The 22,088-nt window shown below is 40.5% G+C and overlaps 2 protein-coding genes across 5 annotated transcripts; both read left to right on the forward strand.

Annotated features, from left to right (window-relative positions):
* Window positions 1-521: 521 nt before the first annotated feature.
* si:ch211-183d21.1 (uncharacterized) lies at window positions 522-7,880 on the forward strand. 2 transcript variants are annotated; one of them, XM_058398031.1, is made up of 14 exons: window positions 560-680; window positions 1,560-1,630; window positions 2,086-2,951; window positions 3,041-3,221; window positions 3,301-3,440; window positions 3,786-4,033; window positions 4,119-4,421; window positions 4,515-4,761; window positions 5,144-5,315; window positions 5,402-5,547; window positions 5,644-5,718; window positions 6,541-6,690; window positions 6,920-7,013; window positions 7,121-7,880. In XM_058398031.1, the coding sequence occupies exons 3-14, from the start codon at window positions 2,135-2,137 to the stop codon at window positions 7,179-7,181; spliced, it is 2,634 nt and encodes an 877-aa protein (XP_058254014.1). In that variant the 5' UTR covers window positions 560-680; window positions 1,560-1,630; window positions 2,086-2,134; the 3' UTR covers window positions 7,182-7,880. The 2 variants fall into 2 exon arrangements, with proteins under 2 accessions (XP_058254005.1, XP_058254014.1); XM_058398022.1 differs by lacking the exon at window positions 1,560-1,630 and having other exon boundaries at window positions 522-680.
* A 1,034-nt stretch (window positions 7,881-8,914) lies between these two features.
* Window positions 8,915-22,072, forward strand: nlrc3 (NLR family, CARD domain containing 3). Of its 3 annotated transcripts, XM_058394421.1 has the most exons (19): window positions 8,922-9,243; window positions 12,890-13,069; window positions 13,173-13,433; window positions 13,561-15,349; window positions 15,989-16,075; window positions 16,168-16,251; window positions 16,420-16,503; window positions 16,678-16,761; window positions 16,853-16,936; window positions 18,102-18,185; window positions 18,294-18,377; window positions 18,676-18,759; window positions 19,934-20,017; window positions 20,185-20,268; window positions 20,521-20,604; window positions 20,932-21,015; window positions 21,102-21,185; window positions 21,700-21,783; window positions 21,931-22,072. In XM_058394421.1, the coding sequence occupies exons 2-19, from the start codon at window positions 12,952-12,954 to the stop codon at window positions 22,019-22,021; spliced, it is 3,438 nt and encodes a 1,145-aa protein (XP_058250404.1). In that variant the 5' UTR covers window positions 8,922-9,243; window positions 12,890-12,951; the 3' UTR covers window positions 22,022-22,072. The 3 variants fall into 3 exon arrangements, with proteins under 3 accessions (XP_058250420.1, XP_058250411.1, XP_058250404.1); XM_058394428.1 differs by lacking the exon at window positions 15,989-16,075 and having other exon boundaries at window positions 8,919-9,243; XM_058394437.1 differs by lacking the exons at window positions 19,934-20,017; window positions 20,185-20,268; window positions 20,521-20,604; ... (2 more) ...; window positions 21,700-21,783; window positions 21,931-22,072 and adding an exon at window positions 18,926-19,813 and having other exon boundaries at window positions 8,915-9,243.
* The last annotated feature ends 16 nt before the right edge of the window (window positions 22,073-22,088 follow it).

Raw genomic sequence — 22,088 nt, forward strand, 5'->3', positions numbered from 1 at the left:
CTATACCTAAATATAATTTACGTATTTGTGATTACTTAAGTAATCATTTTTACTCATCCCATTCTTAGCTAATCTCGCTCTCCACATATATAGCTAATCCTAAACGTTAAAACAAATTGAATACCATTACATTTTACATTAAAGTTACTTTTGTAAGAAAATTAAAGGAATAATAAAAAAAAAAAGGCAGCACAGATGTAAATGTTATTGGACCAGTGTGGTTTTGTTAAAAATGTTTGTTATAAAAAAAACAAATGCTAATCCTAAAGCTAAACATAACCCATACCTTTTATACGTTAAATTAAACTAAGTTAAATAAAAACTTAATATAAATCTTTATAATAAAACTTCATTTTGTAAATATTCCATTTTTTAGCTTTGTATATCGTCGCTGTGTTTGTATGGTTTCAATTGCTGTTTGTAACACATAAGGATTCCATTAGATCACCTTTCTGATTCTCGAGAATCGACTCGTTCATTCGAGTCAGTTTGAGGAGTCATTTAAAAGAACCGAAGTTTTGGCGAATCTACCCATCAACTACCAGGCACTGGGGGAGGAGAATGACAGAAAAGTGGGGGTTTTGTCAGGAAGATTTTGGGACGCGAGAGAGGAAGCAGAACACGCAAACAAACCGCTAAACTTGTCCAAACATCTGTCTGGGATAGAAGGCAGTGTTAGGGTAAGTCGTTCCTGTTAAAATCCTGATTTTTATCGAGGTTAAGACTGGGTTTAGTCTAACGCGTTACAGTAGTGCTGGGGGTTTGAGGGTATTTTTTTTAGTAGGGAAGATGTCTGTATTTATCATTAATTTAGACGCCTCGTCGTGTTATTTCTTCTTTCAACAACTTTTTAAAGCGCTCTGTTGTGTTAGAGTTCCTAACAAAAGGCTTTGGCTTTATTTTCATTTTTTTTATGTCTCTCTCTCTTTCTCTCTCGTGGAAATAGAAACAATAAATAAACAGCGCGTGCTGCCAAAATAGATCACTTTCGACTGTTGCCATAGTAACCCGTTAGCTGCGTACTATTGTAACATACTACTAAAGTACTCTAGTATGTTGCTTTCAGCATAAGAAATGATGTACATGTATCTTTAAAAAAACAGCTTGTTCTGTACGACAAAGCAAAGTTCTGTACAAGCAAAATCCTCAAATCTGATTGGTCGAAAGCTGTCGATTAATTGGCGACCCTTTTCGGGAGCTTTTGACAATAGATCCAGCTTGGAAACAAAAATTCCGTATAAATTTCCTTGTTCGTAATTTCTATAGTATGTAGACAGACGCTTCACGTATTTCAAGTTTTAAAAGTAGGCTGTTATTTAATAAAGATGGGGTTTTTTTTGGAAGGATTTATGGTAAGATTCTCCAGTCAGTAGGTTTTCCTTCACAGGAAAGTCTTCAGGACAGGAGTCTTATTAACAAGAGAGAGGAAAACTGGACCAAATATTTATCGCGTTTGTGTGCGAGGGGTCACCACAGCGGACCGACTGGTCCGCACAACAGCTTGGCACAGGTTTTACTCCGGATGTCCTTCCTGACACAACCCTCCCATTTTTATCCAGGCTTGGGACCATCCAATGGTTGGGGTTTGGGCACTGGCTGGGAAATGGAACCTGGGCCTTCTGCATTGTAGGCAAGAAACCTACCACTGAGCCACCAGCGTTTGTAACAGAAATAATGATAAGAATGATCATGTCTCACTGGCATTTACTAATATGAATTGTAACTATAAATGGATAAAAAATTCTGATAGATTATTCCTTCCTCCCAAGTTTCAATGTTGCATTATTCCTCTGGGTGTAAACTATTGGTCCAGTATACATGAAGTAAGTAATAAGACTCTTGTTATAGTAAAACAAATCATGTGAAAAGTCATACACAAGGGAGTTACTTTTCTATCTTGAAAAACAAGCTATAGTTCACTTCTTACTGTTAAAAACTGCTGATACTGAAGACTCCTCCCATAAAAGTTAAATAAACACTGGTCACCATCAGCAAGATCACCTCTAAAGTTACAGCATTAAGGTACTGTGAAGTGTATTGTTTTATTCACCTCCGATCTCACTGGTCTTTCCTCTCTGACTCCAGGCAATCTCGTCTTCCTTATTCACCTCAATTGCTGGTTTAATTGGCCACCATGTGCTGGAGTCTATCAGGTGCGCTGTTGCTGTCAAGCTTCTACATGTGTTTATCAGCAGTACATTCGTGTTTGATCATCAGCGAAGTGAATTGTGATAATCCCAGCTTTGACACCAAAGAATTTGTAGAGTTGTTCTCACTTAGTGCTGGCTCCACCTCTCTGGATGGCTACACCCTGGTTTTCTATAACGGCAATGGGAATGTGGCGTACCGCGTCATTGACCTGAGCGGGCACAGCACGGACGAACGAGGATTCTTCCTGATTGGCTCGGCCGAGCTGAAGCCATCTCCGGCCATCCAGCTTCCACCAAACTCCATCCAGAACGGCCCTGATGCCATCGCCTTGTATGGCCCGTCCTGGGTTCCTGTAGCTGAGAACGGGAACGTCTCTGCTATCGGGCTGCTGGATGCCGTAGTTTATACATCTCGCCGGGTAACAGGCACTGCCGATGTGTTGTCGCATGTCCTGACACCAGGTTCTTTTCCATATGTTGAGGATGATCAGTTTTCAGAAGGAGACGAGTCCATCCAGAGATGCTGGCTTTCGGATAATCACTACAGCTTTCAAAATGCCGTGCCCACACCTGGACGGCCCAATATCTGCCCACCGTCAAACCCCGGACATCTGTGGATTAACAGGATTCAGTTAAGTGGAGGGACACTGACCGGACCTGTCGAGATTAGTGTTGGGGAAGAAAGAGGGGAGATGACGATGGTGGTGTATAACACGCAGACAGACACGGTGAAGACCAGTGTCAGTTTCCAGGCCAGTAAAACTGGGAATGTTTCTGTAAATTTGAACACCACTTTGTCAGGTAAGGTACAATACTATCACTCAAATGGTTCATTCCTGCTGGTTATTGATCCTTTGGGGTAAGTCGTTATTTGATATTTAACCTTTCAGATTCAGATGGCTGGGCATTGGCGGTGTACCAGGGGAGTGTTAAAGATTTCCAAAAAGGCAACCCACTCAATCCACTTCAACCACTTGATGCCTTCGTTTGCACCGGACTTACTAACACACCTAGTGCCAGTCTCACCGAGACCCTCATACCAGGCAGGAAGGCCTTCAAGCTCGACAGCAGGTAAATTTCCCAGACAGATCAGGAAACAAATTGTTACATGAAAAAAGAATTCTGATTCGTTTCATAATTTGCTTTCCAGGTTTTCAGAAGGCGATGCTTACATCACCCGGTGTGGTACAGCTCACTGGGCGAGAGATCCCGGAGTATTTCAGCATCAGATCCAGAGACCAAGCGAGTCCATCCAGTGCAAGTGGTACAACACCTGTCCTTACAACACTGGTATGGTCTCCTCTAATATTTTTGGTTTTTTGCTAACCTTTCTTGTAGCTGGTAGGAAAGGTTACTACTGGTGGTAGATGCAAGTAATTACTTCCAGAGTCTTTATTTTTTTTAAATTTATTTATTTATTTTAGCCCCAATGCATTTGATTTGGTGTAAGATTGGAAGGTCTTGTTGCTTATATGTCCGTGTACAGTGCTATTGAATTCTTGATTCTGATTGGTCAGAAGGTGTTTAATATAAAAAAAATGTGATTTAAGAGGGATAAGAATCATCTTTGGTTTGGTAACAGTAACTTTGACTAAAGATGCCATGGCAAGCACCAAGATGCATTTTTTATTGCAGCTTTAAACATGACAGACGAACCTCTCGAGCCCTGGTCAGATAAGGATGGTGACTTCCTGATCAGCGAGGTGAACGTGGACTCTCCAGGTTCTGCGGAAGATGAGGAGTTTGTGGAGCTCTGGCATCCATCCGGCCGGCGGACTTCACTCAATGACATCTGGATCCTGCTGATCAACGGCAACAATGGAAAAATCTACCGTGAAATTGAACTCGACGGATTTTACACAGACCATTTGGGCTACTTTCTGGTGAGTTGCTTGAGTTGTGATGCCTTGCATCTTCTTTGTTGGATCACATCTCTTTGATATTGCCCATTCTTTCTTGCTTTTGTAGATCGGCAGCGATAAGCTCAAACCGCATGTTGCTTTACCAGCAAATACCATCCAGAATGGTCCAGATGCCATAGCCATATACCGTTCGACATCTGCGCCCTCCCTCGAGGACGTCATGGTTCCCAAGAATGGGCTCCTGGATGGCATAGTGTACCGATCCCGGAGTTCAGACAGAGACTGGGCAGAACTCGTCAAAGCTCTGACCCCAGGTCAGCTCCCACTGCTGGAAGACACTATGTCACTTGAAGGAGATGAGAGTCTCAGCCGATGCGCGCTAAACCGAGTTGACCTGAACTCCTTCAGGGTAAGATCACTTCCTATCACCATTTTTCAGCGCTCCGATGCTGTTTTTAACATAGGCCTCAATGCTATATCAAAGCCACTTTTGTTCTTTCAGGTCTCCTCTCCCACGCCGATGAAAGAGAACGATTGCCCACGCCCCCCTAAAGAACTAGTCATTAACGAGGTGGGCGGAGTCTTAGGAACCGACGTCTTTGTGGAACTTATTGGTCCACCTTTGGCTCCTTTGCACGGTATGGTCATAGTGCTGAACGAGCTCAATGCTACAACGAGACACGTCATTCCGCTCAAAGGAGGTCTAGGAAATGACGGATTCTTCCTAATGTCCAACGATTCCAGAGCTGGTGAGTGTTTATTATTTCAGAACAGCTCATGGCTTTTCCTGCATCTATTTTTTGTTGGTTTGGAGAACCATTGCTGTTTTTTTATTTTCCCCAGTGTTATGTAATTGTTTTCCGTCTTTCATATGAACCTCCACCTACCCGAGAAAGTCCAGGTTAAAGTTATGAAGAATCTTGGCTTTGGCAGTCATGGCAACGTTCCCAGCCAGTTATTTTTAGCCATCCAGGCTCAGGCTCTTATTTTCTTGAATGAGGAGAGACTTATCAAATGCTTCTATATAAATATCCAGTGCCTTGAATAATAAGTAATATCTTAAGCAGTGGCATACCTAGTTAAATCTCAAATCTCAGCCACAATGTGTGCGTCTCTATTTCTTTTCCACAGATCAGAATTTGCCGGCCGTGGCATCTCTCGGTGCAGTCTGGTTGTGTTACGGCTTGCCAAGCGTGTGTAGCAGCGAATCAAAAGTCCAGGACCTGTTATTGCTCTCTAATAAACCAAGCCTGCATCCTTTTCCCCATAGAGTTACCCATCAGGTTGTGTACCCAGTGGCCAGGTGTGTGTCTTGTGTGATTTTTATTTTTTTAATTTTTTCTACTCATATATCATCTATTTATATACCCTGTTTGGTTGTGTGTTCAGTTTCGACTCTGTCTCTCGCTGTGCGATGAACCGATCTGCTGCCTGGACCGCCTCTCATCCGACGCCCCGCCGGCTAAACCTCTGCCCGAACTCCACCTACTCTGTCCACATGGACCTGTGCCTGGAAGCGTCAGATTCTCACATTAGTACGCTAAAGTCGATTTTTTTTAGCTGCTTGTTTTAGTCTATATAACTAGTGTTTGTTTTGACCTAGAGAATATACACGTTTTGTTTTTGTTTAGCATGCACAGAGGAGGGGTTTGCAGAGCTGTTGGAGCGCTCCTGTCAGTGTGGCATCTCCGGTGCCCATCTTGCAGGTAACCCACACACACACACATAGAGTAACATACCTTCAAAGAATTAGATTTACTTCTAATTCTAGGAATAATCATACACTATATTGCCAAAAGTTTTGGGACACCCCTCCAAATCATTACATTTAGGTGTTGTTTTTCAGGGTTTGGGCTCGGCTCCTTAGTTCCAGTGAAAGGAACTCTTAATGCTTCAGAATACCAAGACATTCTGAACAATTTCATGCTCCCAACTTTGTGGGAACAGTTTGGGGATGACCCCTTCATGTTCCAACATGACTGTACACCAGTTCCTAAAGACATGGATGAGTGAGTTTGGTGTGGAGGACCTTGATTGGCCTGCACAGAGTCCTGACCTCAGGACTTTTAGATACCTTTAAGATGAATTGGAGTCCCAAAACTGGGATGTCTGCCTTTACATGCACATGAACATAATATGGAGTTGGCTTCAACTCTTCTGGGAAGGCTTTCCACAAGGTTTAGGTGTGTGTTTATGGGAATTTTTGACCATTCCACTAGAAGTGTATTGGTGAGGTCAGGCAATTATGCTGAAGGTCTGGCTCGTAGTCTCTGCACTAATTCATCCCAAAGATGTTCAATCAGGTTGAGGTCAGGACTCTGTGAAGTTCCTCCACACCAAACTCACTCATCCATGTCTTTATGAATCTTGCTTTGTGCACTGGTGTGCAGTCATGTTGGAACAGGAAGGGGTCATCCCCAAACTGTTCCCACAAAGTTGGTTTGGAGGGGTGTCCCAAAACTTTTGACAATATAGTATATATCATGTTTCAAAAATTCTTGTTGATGGTGTGTGTGTGTGTATATTAGGTGTGAATTTAACCTGCATATCCGAGCGCCTGTACGCAGAAGGTCCTGTATTTTCACTGTCCAGTCAGCAGAGGGAGCTTGTGGCACAGACACTGCAGAAAACACAGACACTCTCCTGCAGCATAGTCCAGGAGCGGCTGTACAATAAAGGTTCACACACACACTAAATGAAAAGCTCAACAAACACACACATTTAGTTTTAGTGATATTTCATTGACAAATTGTATAGGTAAAGGTAGACTTTTATCGTTAATTATAAGTCTTAAACAAAAATGTGTACTTGTTGACACATGGATCCTCTTTTGATGTTTATTTAACATGTTATGGAAGGAGTCTCATTATTACAGCTGAGTGATTGACAGTTTTATTATCCAATCAGAGTCTGCGCTGGGGCTGCAGGTGGGACTGGTGTTAACAGTGGTGCTGCTGTGTGCACTAGGGGGAGCCATTTTCTTCTACCTGTACAAGAAAAAGTAAGCATTCAAAAAGATTAAGATGTGTTTGCTTTAATGTCATTCAGACTGACTGACGTGTGTGTGTGTGTGTGTGTGTGTCTGTGTGTGTGTGTTTCCTTCCATAGACGGCCTCAAGATTACTATTCAATGGAGCTGAACGAACATGACTCTCCCATGGATCTCTAGCATCCGTGTGTGTGTGTGTGTGTGTGTGTGTGTGTGTGTGTGTGTGTGAGAGTACATTTTAAAGGAAATCTATTTTTATGATGCGTGTCATAAAACTAAGTGGTTTAATTTTTACTGAAACTACACAAAGGTACGCTCTGCGTTTTTTTTTTAAATTTTGTTTACATAATAACAACTTTTTAATACCTTTGTTTGTTTACTGTTGGTCAGGATGCTAAAGGTACAGTCATTAGTGTTTAAAAATGTTTTTATAGACCTGGAATATTATGAACATGTCATATACTTACAGATTTTTGTGTGCAAGAAGTCCGAATAGATTTTAGGAATTTTTTGTTTGTTTGTTTGTTTATCCTTAAATATTAGCCCCAGGGTTTCATTCAGAGTGTCCATGTAATGTTTCACAGATGTAAAACCCATATGATTCAAATGTCTGGGATGGTAACTGTTAACATTCGTTATTCCTATTCTATAACTACATAGAGTTTTTGGAAAACCACTACCGCAGGGTGATTGCCTTCAGTTTTGAATAAATAGGCTCATGGAAAAATATAGTTCTTTTCATAGATTCAGTGTATCTGGGTGTCCTGAGTCACTCACACTCTCATACCAGCATTTGTTCTCAGTATGAATTACTTTTTATTATCTTTACACTATAGAAAGGGAATTTCTTGAAACAAAATCTTTTTTTTTTTTTTTGAATATTTATTTTGTCAGCACAGGAAGAGACATACAAAGAGAAAATCTGCATATTGTCATTGCCATTGGTGATTCTTTCTTGTATATTATTTTCTAAAAAGATTAAAGAATGACCTCTGCCCATCTCCATCGCTGTCCTCTTTCTTTTGATCAGTTATTAAACTCCTGTCATGCAACAATTAAAGATGGTCCTGGGTTCAAATCCTGGGCTCGCACGGGCAGGGGCCTTTCTGTGTGGAGTTTAGTCTGGGTACTTTGGTTTCCTCCCACGGTCCAAAAACATGTACATTAGGTTGATTGGTAATTCTAAATTGCCCATAGGTGTGAGTGTGTGTGGTTGTCTGTCTATATATGTGGCCCTGTGATGGACTGGTGACCTGTCCAGAGTGTACCCCTGCCTTCACCCAGTGTGTGCTGGGATAGGCTCCAGCAGATCCCCGTGGCCCTAATTAGGAATAAAGTGGGTATAGAAGATGGATGGATGGATAGTCAAACATAGTGCTGTATTGATGATTACTCAAATAATCACTCTTTACAAGCAGAAAAGCATCTCAGCACACATAACTCATCAAGCCTTGAATGCACGTCAGGTTCCTCTGCTGAAACTGGAACGCTTACTCCTTCAAAACTAAGTCGTCCTTGTTGATTTTCACACGATTGTGTGTAAGATTTTCAAACTGTGAAAATCTCAGGAGATCAGTAGTTTCCTCTCCTGCATTCTGATGTGAACATACATGACCTGTATCTGTATCAGGCTGCTGATATATGATTGTTTTTTATTGTTTTTTCTAATAAAGTGGCCAATGTATGCTGATTCGAGTCATCAATTTTTTTTTTGGCTCAGATCGTCTTGCTTAGATATTGTCACACCACAAAACCCCCATCATTTTATGTCTCATTTCATTCTGCCTGACCCTCACTCTTTTCCTGTTCTCTCAAAAGCACTTCCTGCTGCGTGACAGACACCCATGCACTCTGTTTCACTTTGTCTGTCAAGCGTGGCCAGTTTATTTAAACCTCTGTGTGCAGTGTGTGGCTTTTTTTAAAGCTCTGAGCTCTGAACAGTTTATTCACGCTGCACAGGGAGAGTACGTGCGGTCATGCACAGAGCAGGATGATGCTGGTACAGGCAGTGGACCAGTTACTCAAGTGTGTGTGTGTGTGTGTGACGCAAAGATGCTGCTGCCTTTGACAAATTTGCTGTCTGTGACACAGGAAGAGAGTGAGGTGTGACAGGAAGAGAAAAAACCCAGAGAGAGGCTGAAAAGGCGGCTGTGGTGCATATGCACTCAGATATGCTGTAAGAGCAATAAAACAAAAGAAAAATGTGAGCAGTGGGGTGAGTGAATACACACGTCTGTACAAGGTAAGGGGTTAGACCGCTGTTTTTTTAACATACAGTGTGTGTGTGTGTGTGTAATGAAAGAGAAATTTGGGGTACTATAAAGTACTAATTGTGTCTCAGTTTTAATTTATTGATGTTTTGGATCAGCTCACATCAAGCCGGTGATTCAATGACCTCATCAAACTCTCACATTCATTATCTTCTTTCTTCTTTTTGTATGCTTTTCCAGGCTCATAGCTTATTTGTTAGTTTTTGATGGATTTGGCATTTCTCCTCTCCTTTCAGAAGGAGATGTAGTCTCTTCTTCAGGAGCCTAAATGCTGATCAGTTGAGTTGATTGACTTGGCTAGTCTAAAACCGTCCACTTTCTTCCCCTGATGAAGTCCTTGGTTGTGTTTTGAGTCATTGTCTTCCAATTAGACGGGATGCGTTCAGACAGAATGTTTCTATAGACTTCAGAATTCATTCTGTTGTTTCACGCATGAAATGAATGACACGCAAGTCCAATGACACTATCACCACCATGTGTCACTGATGAGTTTGGATCCTTTCTTTCTTCACAGAATAATTTTTAGTTCTAGATCTTTTGTGGCTCTTCTCTGTATAAATGGTGCAGGTCATGTGGCATGACCTCTATAGTTCTGCTTCTCTGGAGCTTGATACCTTCACCCTTGCCTTGTGGAGGTTGTAGGTGATGTCATAGATTTTTCTTCAGAGCTGGCCTGGTTGTTAGTACACCAGTGGTTTCTTTCTACTTCAGGATGTTCCACATTGTTGTCTTGGCACAACCCGATGCCTGTGATAGATTTTTTTCAGCTTTAAAGTGGCTTGCTTTTCTTCTATAGACAGTCTTCATGTTGGTTTAACAGCAAATACAATCTTTACAGGTGAAACCCAGCGCTCATAGACATTTAGAGCTATGAATAGATCAAAAGTTGAATCAATCACATCTGGGTAAGAAGATGTTCGCATGATCGGTCGCATGTTCCAATAGTTTTGATCTAGGTGTAAATGTCAGGCAATGGAAGCTGATCTGTTTGGATCCGTCTCATCTTACCATGTTTACCTTTTTAATGGGGGGGGGATCCCATTTCCTTTCATGCGAAATAAACTGTAGATGTTCTTTCAAAGTAAACTCTCCACTTTTCATTCAAAAGCCGCAGGCGAGTCAGTTTCGCTCAGCTGTGAGCTTGTTTAAAGAAACAGAAGGAGATGTACATTAATATAGGAAATCATGTGCCCTTTTTATGTTGATAGTATTTATAGATGCCAGACTACGTGACACAGAATGTTGAACTACAAAGCAGATAGGACAGAAAGTATAAAGCTAGCTGTAAAGACTGGACCATCTGGCACCTGCCGATGAAGTGACTGGTTTATTTACATCTCATTGGAAGCTATAAATATCCAATATGGAGGAAATGTATTGAAAAATAAAGTAGATTATTTTGTCTAAGAGACTATAAGGTGCAAATAAGGTGACAGCGAACTGTCCTGTAATTAGAGTCGATGACTTAAGTTCGATGTCTTCGCTCCATCATCTATATCTCTACCTTTAAACACACACTTGCTTGAGCCTGAAAAAATATTATGGGATAGAAAATGCAGACTTAGGGAAACAAATATAATACCGTGTAATTTTAAAGAAAGAAAAATTAAGAAGAAGAATAATGAAAAAAAAAAACAGATGTATGCAATAAGATAATTGTAATTATTCATGGCTTATAAAAAATATCACTTGATCCAGCACAATCAATTATTTTGCCTTATTTTTATGTTAAGTTACAAAAGTCACTTTTCTTTAAATAAATAAATAAATAAAAATAAAATAAAATTTAAAAAAAGGGAGTGTATTATTTTATTATTATTCACTGAGCTTATGTATAATTCAGACCTGTGGGGACAAATTAGTAAAACAGTAATTAACTTAAAATAATTAAGTCTGTGGGTTTATTTCATTTAAAAAGTGAGAAAAGAAAGTTAATATAGTAAAATTAATAATCACATAATGAGATATTTAACAAATATACATGTTAATAGAAAAATAAAGCAAAAAATGAATGTAAAGAAATCAACATAAATACATACATAAATAAATAAATAAATAAATAAATAAATAAATAAATAAATAAATAAATAAATAAATAATGCAAAAGAAAAAACAATTCATAATTGGTGGATTTCTTTTCTTTTCTTTTTTCTATTATTTCTTAGATTAACTGAAACCAAATTTGCAGTTCTACTGAATTCAATACTTCTGTGCTAGTGTCTAAATGCTGGAAAGTTTTGATCTCCATATCAGCTAAAAAAAGATAACTATTGTTATTGTAAATAGATTATAAAACTTTTTTTTGGGTGTCAGGTTAGACAGTGGTCATAACATCATATCTACAGCATCAACTATATGGAGAGTCACTTGCTGTGTGTGTGTGTGTAGCTATGTATCCTTGGTAACAGAACGTTTACTGACGCATGTGGCTTGTGAGGTTTTTGAGGTAGTGTCTGTCTCGGTTTTAAACGTTAATTACGTTCCTCCTGCTGTGATGCTTTGCATGCGAGCCATATCAGCTTGGAGCAGCAAAAGCCTGTAGAAGTGCATTATAAGCCACAGCCAGAGCATGCACAGGAATGAAGCAGCTCATTGTTTTCTACATAAAATAAAAGATACCAACTGTTTTAACCCATAAAATCTTCCAGGCGCAGGGTAGATTTACATGGTCCTGGTACATCTTCGCTCATTAGGTGCACTACTTTAATACATTATTTATTATAGGTACTGGATAATAAGCTGAGAGATTTAGTTAATTTAGTTTTTTAAGTTAAATCTAGGACGCATAACAGCTGCATTTATACCACAGTTATAAGTAAGAAATAACACACTAGAGAGTGTGCTGTAATAGGAAAATAATCAACAACTGACTGCAAGAGGACTCTTTTCCAAACTCTTCTCACAGAAAACCTAGTACTTAACTATTCTTCTTCTTCTTCTTTTCCCTGCTTTTCCCTTCAGGGGTCGCCACAATGAATCATCTCTCTCCACCTGTCCCTATCTTCACTAGCTTCATATCCTCATTTATTATATCCATATACCTCCTCTTTGTCCTTCCTCTTTGCCTCCTGCCTGGCAGCTCCATGTGCAACATTCTCCTACCAATATACTCACTCTCGATCCTCTGAACACGTCCAAACCATCTTAATCTGGCCTCTCTAACTTTGTCCCCCCAAACGTCCAACATGAGCCGTCCCTCTGATGTACTCGTTCCTAATCCTGTCCAACCATCTCACTCCCAAAGAGAACCTCAACTTCTTCAGCTCTGCGACCTCCAGCTCTGACTTCTTCCTCAGTGACACTGCCTCTAAACCATACAGCATGGCCGGTCTCACCACTGTCTTGTACACCTTCCCCTCGATTCTCACTGATATTATTTATAGTTAGCAAAAGTGGCAACATGAGCCATGAATGTAGCTTGTAGTTTTTCATGTTAAATGTTTAGTTTAGGCAAAGGTTAGCATTTCCCAAAACCACAACACCTTTAACGTGGATCTAAATGAAGTATTTTAAAAATATTCACATCCCTTTGACTTTGTTCGACTCTATGACTAAACGTAATATGCTGTTTATTAAATTAAAATTTTTAAACACTTTTTAACCCATTCTTTGAAACAGAGACATGGATCTAAGGGGTGATATCAAAATCGGCATTTAAAGTCTAATAAACGTATCATCACATGAACACGTACAGTATATACACTGGGATGGAGAGGACCTCTCAAATTCCTTGGCAGGACGACTGCTACATGGTTCTTAAATCCACTCCGAAATCAGGAAATCGCAAGAAGATGGAAGGTAATAAAACACATACACAGATACACAGAGGTTCCTGTGGCATTATGAACATTTGTGACGATGTGATAGGAAAGACTCATCAATCTGTGTTTGTTTTGATCAGATGCTGGTTGGTTGCGTAAGAATCAAAAGTCATTGCAGCGCTTCATTACTGACCCGTTACTGGTGGACGTGGTCAACCACATGAGGAAACTGGATGAGCTGAGTGCGGAAGGGGCGGGGATTATCAAGGAGGCAGGATCTTTGGAGGATAAAGTGCATGCATTGGTTGAGCTGCTGTTCAGAGAGGATACGCAGGGCACCGCCCTCCAATCATACCTGCAAAACTCGTATCCGGATGTGTACAACCTCATAACACTGCATGGTGAGTTTGTATGAGATCAACAACTTCCATATTTAGAGTGAATGATTTCATCAAAATTTATGTGAGTAAAGTTAGTGACAGCTTACGCACTTGCTTAAGTCACGTTTCTGTTCTGGTTTCTTCTTAGACTCTATTGTTCAGCAACATAAAGACAAACTCCTCCAGCAAGTCAAAGATGACAATGAGATTCTATCCCACCAAGCACCCAATCAAACCCCTGACCCTGACCTATTACTGGTTGATGGAGTGTCTGACCTGCAACAAAGAGAGCATGATCTCATTCAAGTGTCAGTCAACAGAGGGGTAGGACCTTTGCACAGTCGTCCCCTGGGACTGGACAAAATTTTTGCTCCGCTGACGAGGGTAAGCACAGCCCCTCGGGTCACACTGACCGTAGGTGTGGCTGGCAGTGGGAAAACCCGCTTGGTCCGCAAATTCATCCATCAGTGGAGTTCTGGGAAGATATTCCCAGAGTTGAGCTTGGCGATTCCTGTTGTCTGTTGGGAATTGAGCAGTCTCGAACGGTTGTCACTTGAGAGGCTGCTTCGTTTGATTGTTCCATATGATAACGTTGATGTGATTCTGAACAGTCATGTCTGTAAAGTGCTGTTGATCTTCGATGGGTTGGAAGAATTCCGCTCCCCACTGGACTTCTCAGAGGCCCCGGCTGCCTCAGATCCACGTCGGGAGCTTCCAGTATCTGATCTCATCACGAACATCATCAGGGGCAACCTATTACCAGGGGCATCACTGTGGCTTTTGTCAAGACCTGGAGTCGGGTCAAAAGTACCTGCAGGATTGGTGGATCGTGTGACGGAAGTGCCACCATTTTTGCATGAGCAGATTGAGAATTACATCAAAAAAGCACACTTGCCTGAGAACTTTTATACACAATTCCAGCAGTCCATTCAGTCAGATTGTCAAACGCAAACATTCGAGGACAGGTCTTGCCAGGCATGGGCTCACCTGAGATCTCAGAAGCCCTTGCTCATTCTTTGTTCAGTGCCTTGCATTTGTCGTATTGTTACAACCACCTTGTGCCACCTTGTAAGGATGGACTTGGAAGATATACATTTCCCACGGACTCTGACAGAGATATACGCCCTCTACTGTTGGCCACAACTCTCTTCCACAGATTCATCAGGCGGAAGCATCCGGAAACCGCTAAGCACTCTTGGACGATTGGCCTTTTACAGTCTGCTGCGTCAACGTCACACATTTACTGAGACCGAATTACGGACTTATGGTGTCGACATCCCACCAGCGCCAGGATCGCTGGGACATCGGATCCTTCAACGTGAGCAGAGCTGGTCATCTGACTCAGTGTCGTGGCGATTTGTACACACTTCTGTGCAGGAGTCTCTTGGTGCACTCTTCTACTACGTGTCCTCACGGCGTGGAATGTTTGATCTGTTCTCCGAGAGCAGCGTTTCATGGCCAAGAATTGGCTTCCAAAACCATTATCGCGCTGCACTGCAGAAAACTAGCACCTCAACCAACGGCAAACTTGACCTCTTCATGCGCTTCCTCTCTGGCCTTTTGTCCTCAGCGGCCGGAGCTCTGTTGGGAGGGGCTTTGGGAATAAGCCGAGAAGAGCAGGTGACCCAGCGCACCATGGCGATGACTCTGCTTCAAAATACAGTGTCAGGATCGGGAGGCGAGGCGGTTAGCATGCGTAGTGTTGCCACAGTTGCCTGCTTGGCAGAGTTACAGCAGGGGGAGTGGATACGCTCTGTGGAGGAGGATCTGACTAGCTGCAGGCTACAGGGGAAGCTTAAGGGTGGGGTTTGTGCAGTGCTGGCCTATCTGCTGCAGGTGTCTGAGTCATGTGCTAATGAGACCCACCTCTCAAACTGCCTGGACTCATCCTCTCTCAAGCAACTTCTCCCCCAGCTCCTGTACTGCAGCAAGTTGAGGTAGCACAAATACACCAACCACAAGTATTCATACATATACTTGTAGTGAATAGCGGTTTTCACATGCATCTTTAATTTTTCACACTTACTGTAGTCTGCTAACCATGAAACACTATGAGCTGGGTGCATGTTTCCACAAGACTTCATAACTGTTAGTGCCAATACAGTACACATTATAGTAGGATAAAATATAACCAAAGCTAATCGAACAACATTTTTAATATATTAACAGAAATAATATGTTTGAGGTTTGCGACAACCTTCATGCACTCTAGGCTTAATTTGAAGAGGATGTCAGCATATAACGTTTTGCAGGATAACCAAGGGGGTTGGGGGTTGCTGAGGGTAAACCAAAGAGGTTGAAGATTACAACAAAGGCAACAAATGGCCAAACAAGCTACATTTTAGATTTCACCCAAAACAGGGTCAAGATCACAATACGGTCAAATGCATGAAATTGTTTTCATTTATTTTGAAGTATATTTTATGGGTCAAAATTGTCAATAGAAGGACTTGGAGTAGTATTCATCCATGCCACAGAGGTCAAGGTCCATTTGTAATAATGACGGAACAGCTGTCTTTAATAAAATGTCTTCAGTTTGTCTTTTGCAAATGATTGCATGTGTGTGCATTTCCCAGGATGGAAAATAACAAATTTAAGGACGATGCAATGGAGCTCCTGGGAAGTTTACTAAGTGCAAAAGACTGTCATATTCAATCCTTAAGGTATAAGGTGTATACAGTAGGTACAGATCCTGTATATTTCTGTTATTTTGAATTTCATTCACACTTCGGTCTTGCTTTCTCTCTCTCTCTAGTATGGCAGACAGCTCGATTAGCAGTAAAGGGATCAAGCCACTGAGTCGAGCTCTTCTGGTCAATCGGACTCTCACTGTATTGGAGTAAGTGTCCGCAGTGCAATCCTTTCATAGGGATAGCAAGAAGAACCAATCCCTCATCCTAAATATAGTTCTGTTCACCTAAGACCGAAAAATCAAATAGTACACCAATTTCATGGACTGTCTAAGCTTTCCTGTGTCCTGACACATGGCCTCTTCTTTTCTTAACAGTCTCCATGGCAACAATATTGGCACCAAAGGAGCAAAGACATTGGCTGAGGCACTGAAGTTGAACCAGGTTATGATGTCAGTCAAGTGAGTTCCAATGAAACAGACATTTATATATATATATATATATTTCCTATATGAAAAATTGAACACAAGATCTAAAATTACATACTTATGGAAAATGAAAGTGAAGCTATAGTAACACTGTGTGTAGGGATGTGTGTAACTGTACAGTGTGTGTGTGTGTGTGTGTGTGTCTAGTCTTCAAAGTAACCAGATAGAGGATGAGGGAGCTCGGGCACTCGCCGAGGTTTTGCAGTCAAACAGGAAACTCAGCACACTAAAGTAAGTGTGTGTTGCATTTACATTGAAATTGCATCATAATGTTTCCTTACTTTTTTTTTCATGTATTCATGTGTGTGTGTGTGTGTTTCAGTGTTCAGAAGAACAGTATCGGCCCCGAAGGGGTGAAGAGGATCGCAGAAGCACTGAAAAAGAACCAGATTTTACAAGACCTCAAGTATGGAAAGTGCTTTTGTAATAATTCACTTTAAGGGTGAGGAATAAAACACTTCTGGGTGTGGTGTTATAGGAAAAGTATTATCTACCACAATATGATGTAATATCAGAGAGACCACCACCCTGAAGTCAGAAGTGTTTAATTCCTCTTAAACCCCAAGTTTTTACATTTCTTTCGAATTTTATGTTGTGAAACATTACACGCTAGTTCTTGTTATCACTTGTTATATCGTAACTTTTTCCCCAAGTTACAGCCACTTCTCTTTTTCTTCTCAGTTTGTTTCTTAAAACTAATCAAAAACAAAACCCCTCATAAATGAACTGCAACTTGCAATGACCTTGTTCAACAAAAGCAAGATTTTGCATTGCAGCTATGTATGTATTAAGCATTGACTGCATGTTTATTCCATTTAGGACTAAAAGAAGGACCGATATGTTAACTATCATGTTTTTTAGGTGGTTCATTGGGCTACCGGCATTATAATACTGACATTTTATATCTATAGTGTGCTATGTTATGGTAATGTTAATGTATAGGCAGAAATATTGCTTACTGTAGGTTGAAATAAGCATCTGTTACTTTAATAATTTAACCTGTGAATTCTTAATGTTGAATTTTGAAGTTTGATTCATGTTAAAGGTGTAAATAATGTTTAGATTGGTGTCACTAGGAAACTTATTAAACCAGTGTATTAATCAAAACATTAGTCCACATTAGTCATACTAGCCAGGTTTTCTCCGAATATATACTTAGAATTTTTCTTTCATAAGATACCATTTCTAGTCAGGGTTCTTGAGGAGAAGTAGAAACAGCTAATCAACTAAAAAATAAATGTTGAATTTCCTTTTATAATGCACGAATAATAATTATTCTTTGTAAAGTACTCTTCTTACACTAGGTCCAGGTTAACTCTGTTTAATAGGAATATATACTCTATTTATTTTTGTTATTTAGCTAGCATTCAGGAATCAGTTATGTGGTTTATTATTGTTGAACTTGTTTGTCAGTGTCAGTGTTGTTTATAATATAATATAATATAATATAATATAATATAATATAATATAATATAATATAATATAATATAATATAATATAATATAATATAATATAATATAATATAATATAATATAATATAATATAATATAATATATTTGCATTTATCTCAGTGTATCTGGCAATCACATGGGAGATCTGGGTGCGCTAGCATTGGCTCAAGCCCTTGTAATCAACCATACACTCCAAACTCTCAGGTATTATGCGAACACACACTCACTCACACACACACACACACACACAATCGTAAATGTCAATTCTATCTCCCTTCCTTCTAAACTCACTTCCTTTCTGTCTCTGTACAGCCTCCGGAGTAACTCTGTTAGTGACATGGGTATGAAAGCTCTGACTCAGGCTCTGCGCTTCAACAAAGGCCTCACTAAACTCAAGTGAGTATGTGTGTGTGTGTGTGTGTACATATTGTTTGATTCCAAAAGTCCTTTTTTTGGTCTCCATGATAAAAGTGTATTTCATATATATATATATATATATATATATATATATATATATATATATATACATATATAAAGTATAGTATTACACCATATTATAAGGCCATCTCCAAACTATGGAGAGCTTTCAAGACTAATCTTCCCAAAAGTAGGTTTCCCAGTAAATTCAGTCTAAGATCATGTTCAGAGTGAATGCTCAGAGAAACATTGTATGTGTGTGTGTGTGTGTGTGTAGCCTCAGGGAGAACTCCATCGGAGTTGAAGGTGCTCGAGCCATCGCCCGAGCATTACAAGAGAACCACACGCTCAGGGAACTTGAGTGAGTATAAACTTTCCCAAACTTTCAGATTTCAGTTAGTTTTCATACAGTAACATTTACTGTGGCTTTATATTACGTAGGTGCGCTAATTTAATTACATAAATACAACAAAAAAATCATTAAAAGGATAACATAGTAAACAAAGACTGTGATTTGCTCATTTTAGTCACTGCTACTACAACGCCCCCTGCTGGTGACGCTTTATTACATTTCTACACTCAGCTACACTGATCAGGCATAACCTTATGACCACCTGCCTAATATCGAGTTGCTCCCCCTTTTGCTGACCCGTCAAGGCATGGACTCCACTAGATCCCTGAAGGTGTGCTATAGTATCCTAGTACCAAGATGTTAGCAGCAGATCCTTTAACTTAACTTAAAGGATCTGTACAAGACCTAAAGGACTTACAGGAGTTAAAGGATACTTTTGATATATACTGACTACTGCAGAATGGGAACACCCCACAAGGCATAACATTATGACCACTGACAGGTGCCGTGAATAAGACTGATGATCTCCTCATCATGGCACCTGTTAGTGGGTGGGATATATTAGGCAGCAAGTCAACATTTTGTCCTCAAATTTGATGTGTTAGAAGCAGGAAAAATGGGCAAGTGTAAGGATTTGAGCTTTGAGTTTGACGAAGGGCCAAATTGTGATGGCTAGACCACTGGATCAGAGCATCTCCAAAACTGCAGCTCTTGTGGGGTGTTCCCGGTCTGCAGTGGTCAGTATCTATCAAAAGCGGTCCAAGGAAGGAACAGTGGTGAACCGGCGACAGGGTCATGGGCGGTCAAGACTTATTGATGTACAGTATGTGGGGAGTGAAGGCTGGGCCGTGTGATCCGATCCAACAGACGAGCTACTGTTGCTCAAATTGCTGAAGAAGTTAATGCTGGTTCTGATAGAAGGTGCCAGAATACACAGTGCAGGACGGGTCAGTGCAGCAAAAGGGGGACCAACACAATATTAGGCAGGTGGTCATAATGTTATGCCTGATCAGTGTATATTAAAAAGAGGAATATAATATAATATAATTGTCAGGCTTTTGTTTGTTATAGTTAGTAATGTTACTCTGGACAGCAAAAAAGTTTTTTTTTAAATGAATTATTTTATTGTGATATTCCCAGAGAATTCTAAATATATATTTGTGTGTGTGTGTGTGTGTGTCAGCCTCACAGCTAATCTTCTTCATGATGAAGGTGTGAAAGCCATCGCAGCCGCAGTGAAAATTAATAGGGCTTTGACTTCCTTGCAGTGAGTCTCTCTCTCTCTCTCTCTCTCTCTCTCTCTCTCTCTCTCTTACACACACACACACACACACACACTTTCACTCTCTCTCTCTCACACACACACACAAACACATACACACACTCTCAACCCAGGACACTCTAGATTCACTTTGTCTGTCTGTTTGTGTGTAGCCTCCAATGGAACTTCATGAAAGCCGGTGCAGCTAAAGCTCTAGCTAAGTCCCTACAGAACAATACCTTCATCCAGCTCCTAGAGTGAGTAGCTACAGATCCGTCAGAATCTTGTTTCTGTTTTTTTGTCCTGGTAATGTGTATGTGTAATGTGTATGTTTCCTCTCCAACAATGTTTTATAGTGAGTCAAGTTACCTAGATGTGATGATTATAGCACTGCAGTTATAATTCAAATATCTGTGCTATTAAATCAGGAGTGTTAAAATACTGGGAATAGTTTACCTTCTTTCTGATTGGCTGATCCAGTCTGTGTGTGTGTGTGTGTGTGTGTGCAGTCTCCAAGAAAATGCTCTGGGTGATGATGGTGTCGTCGCCCTGGCAGGCGCGCTAAAGACTAACTCCACTCTCATGGTGCTATAGTAAGTGAAACACACATACACACACACACGCACACATTAGTGTCCTTACTGAAATCCAACTCTAACCTTAACCTTAGCAAACATTTTGGGTTATGTTTTTGTAAAATTTCTCATTGGGACGAACCTTACATCAGAAATGGTAGATATTTCTATCCTTGGTCCCCTCCATTATGTGAAAACATGCCCACCCACACACACACACACAGCAGGTAAGAGTGCAGCATGTGGTCTGGCAGAAAGCCTTACAAATAGGTCATGTTCCGGAAAAGACATATATTTCAACTTCCTGTCTTCCAAGAAGAATGTATAATGTGTGTGTGTGTGTAGTCTTCAGGGTGTATCAGCAGGTGAAGCGGGTGCTGTGGCTCTGGCTGAGGCTTTGACAGTTAACCCAAGTCTCCACACCCTGGAGTGAGTTCATCTCTTATCTCAATGACAATCTGGTTACTTATTTAGTGCAATGTCTTAAACACTTCCTGTTCTCACCTTGTGGTCAGTCTTCGTGGTAACTCCATCGGCATGGGCGGGGCCAAGGCTCTCTCCAGCGCGCTGAAGATCAACCGGAGTTTGAGGAATTTGAAGTGAGTAGGAAAAGAGAGGTAGATATGGTTGTAGGTAAACTGGTACATAAATATCCCTGTGTGAAATTTAGTATAATAATAGAATAAGGTGAAGTACAACAACAGTGCAAGTATATTAATGCTGGTTGTTGTTCAATTAACTTTATAAATACATGTAATTATGCTCATACTGGTTTGCCAGAATGGTCAGGAGAGCTGTCCTGTTTTGCTGTGTAATGAGCTCTCATGGGGTTTTGACAACTAACACAATATTAGGCAGGTGGTCATAATGTTATGCCTGGTTGGTGTATATAAAGAGGAATATAATATTTTTTATATAATTGATTATGAAAGTTGTTGAATTAACTTTAGAAATACATGTAATTGTAACTCTGTTGCTAAGCAACTGGACGATGCAGATACAGAAAATAGGCTAGCTAATGACTAGCTCTCGTGTTTGGCTTGCATTTGAACTCATAAAGATTGAAATGAAATGCTTTGACGATCTCTAAGGCTTTTGTTTATTCGTGTCTAGTCTCCAAGAGAACTCTTTAGGAATGGATGGAGCCATCTTCATCGCCACGGCGCTCCGAGGAAATCATCAGCTCACTTATATAAAGTAAGTGTTGATCGCGTGCTTAGATAGAAAGCCGTGAAGAAAAAGAACACGTACAAAATCCTTATAATATAAAAGAAAATTTGTTCATGATTTAAGGAATAAAGTCCTAGAACATATGCTGAGAACATGAACCTGTGTACTTTTCAGTCTTCAGGGCAACGGAATTGGCGAGTCGGGAGCTAAGGTCGTTTCGGATGCTATACGAGCTGACGCGTCCGAGTGTGTGGTGGACATTTGACGACACACACACACACACACACACACACACACGACGCAAGCTGTACAATTAATAACCATTTATTTAA

This window comes from Hemibagrus wyckioides, linkage group LG01, assembly GCF_019097595.1.
Source record: "Hemibagrus wyckioides isolate EC202008001 linkage group LG01, SWU_Hwy_1.0, whole genome shotgun sequence".
In the NCBI taxonomy this organism is placed as follows: domain Eukaryota; kingdom Metazoa; phylum Chordata; class Actinopteri; order Siluriformes; family Bagridae; genus Hemibagrus; species Hemibagrus wyckioides.

What these genes read in the sequence shown, in the direction of transcription:
- si:ch211-183d21.1 (XM_058398022.1), top strand. Translation starts at nt 2,135, where the DNA reads ATGTGCTGGAGTCTATCAGGTGCGCTGTTGCTGTCAAGCTTCTACATG. An exon ending in ACCATTTGGGCTACTTTCTG is followed by an intron (nt 4,034 to 4,118) that starts GTGAGTTGCTTG and finishes TTGCTTTTGTAG; the next exon opens with ATCGGCAGCGATAAGCTCAA. An exon ending in TTCTACCTGTACAAGAAAAA is followed by an intron (nt 7,014 to 7,120) that starts GTAAGCATTCAA and finishes TTCCTTCCATAG; the next exon opens with ACGGCCTCAAGATTACTATT.
- nlrc3 (XM_058394421.1), top strand. Translation starts at nt 12,952, where the DNA reads ATGAACACGTACAGTATATACACTGGGATGGAGAGGACCTCTCAAATT. An exon ending in AAATCGCAAGAAGATGGAAG is followed by an intron (nt 13,070 to 13,172) that starts GTAATAAAACAC and finishes TGTTTTGATCAG; the next exon opens with ATGCTGGTTGGTTGCGTAAG. An exon ending in CACACGCTCAGGGAACTTGA is followed by an intron (nt 18,760 to 19,933) that starts GTGAGTATAAAC and finishes TGTGTGTGTCAG; the next exon opens with CCTCACAGCTAATCTTCTTC.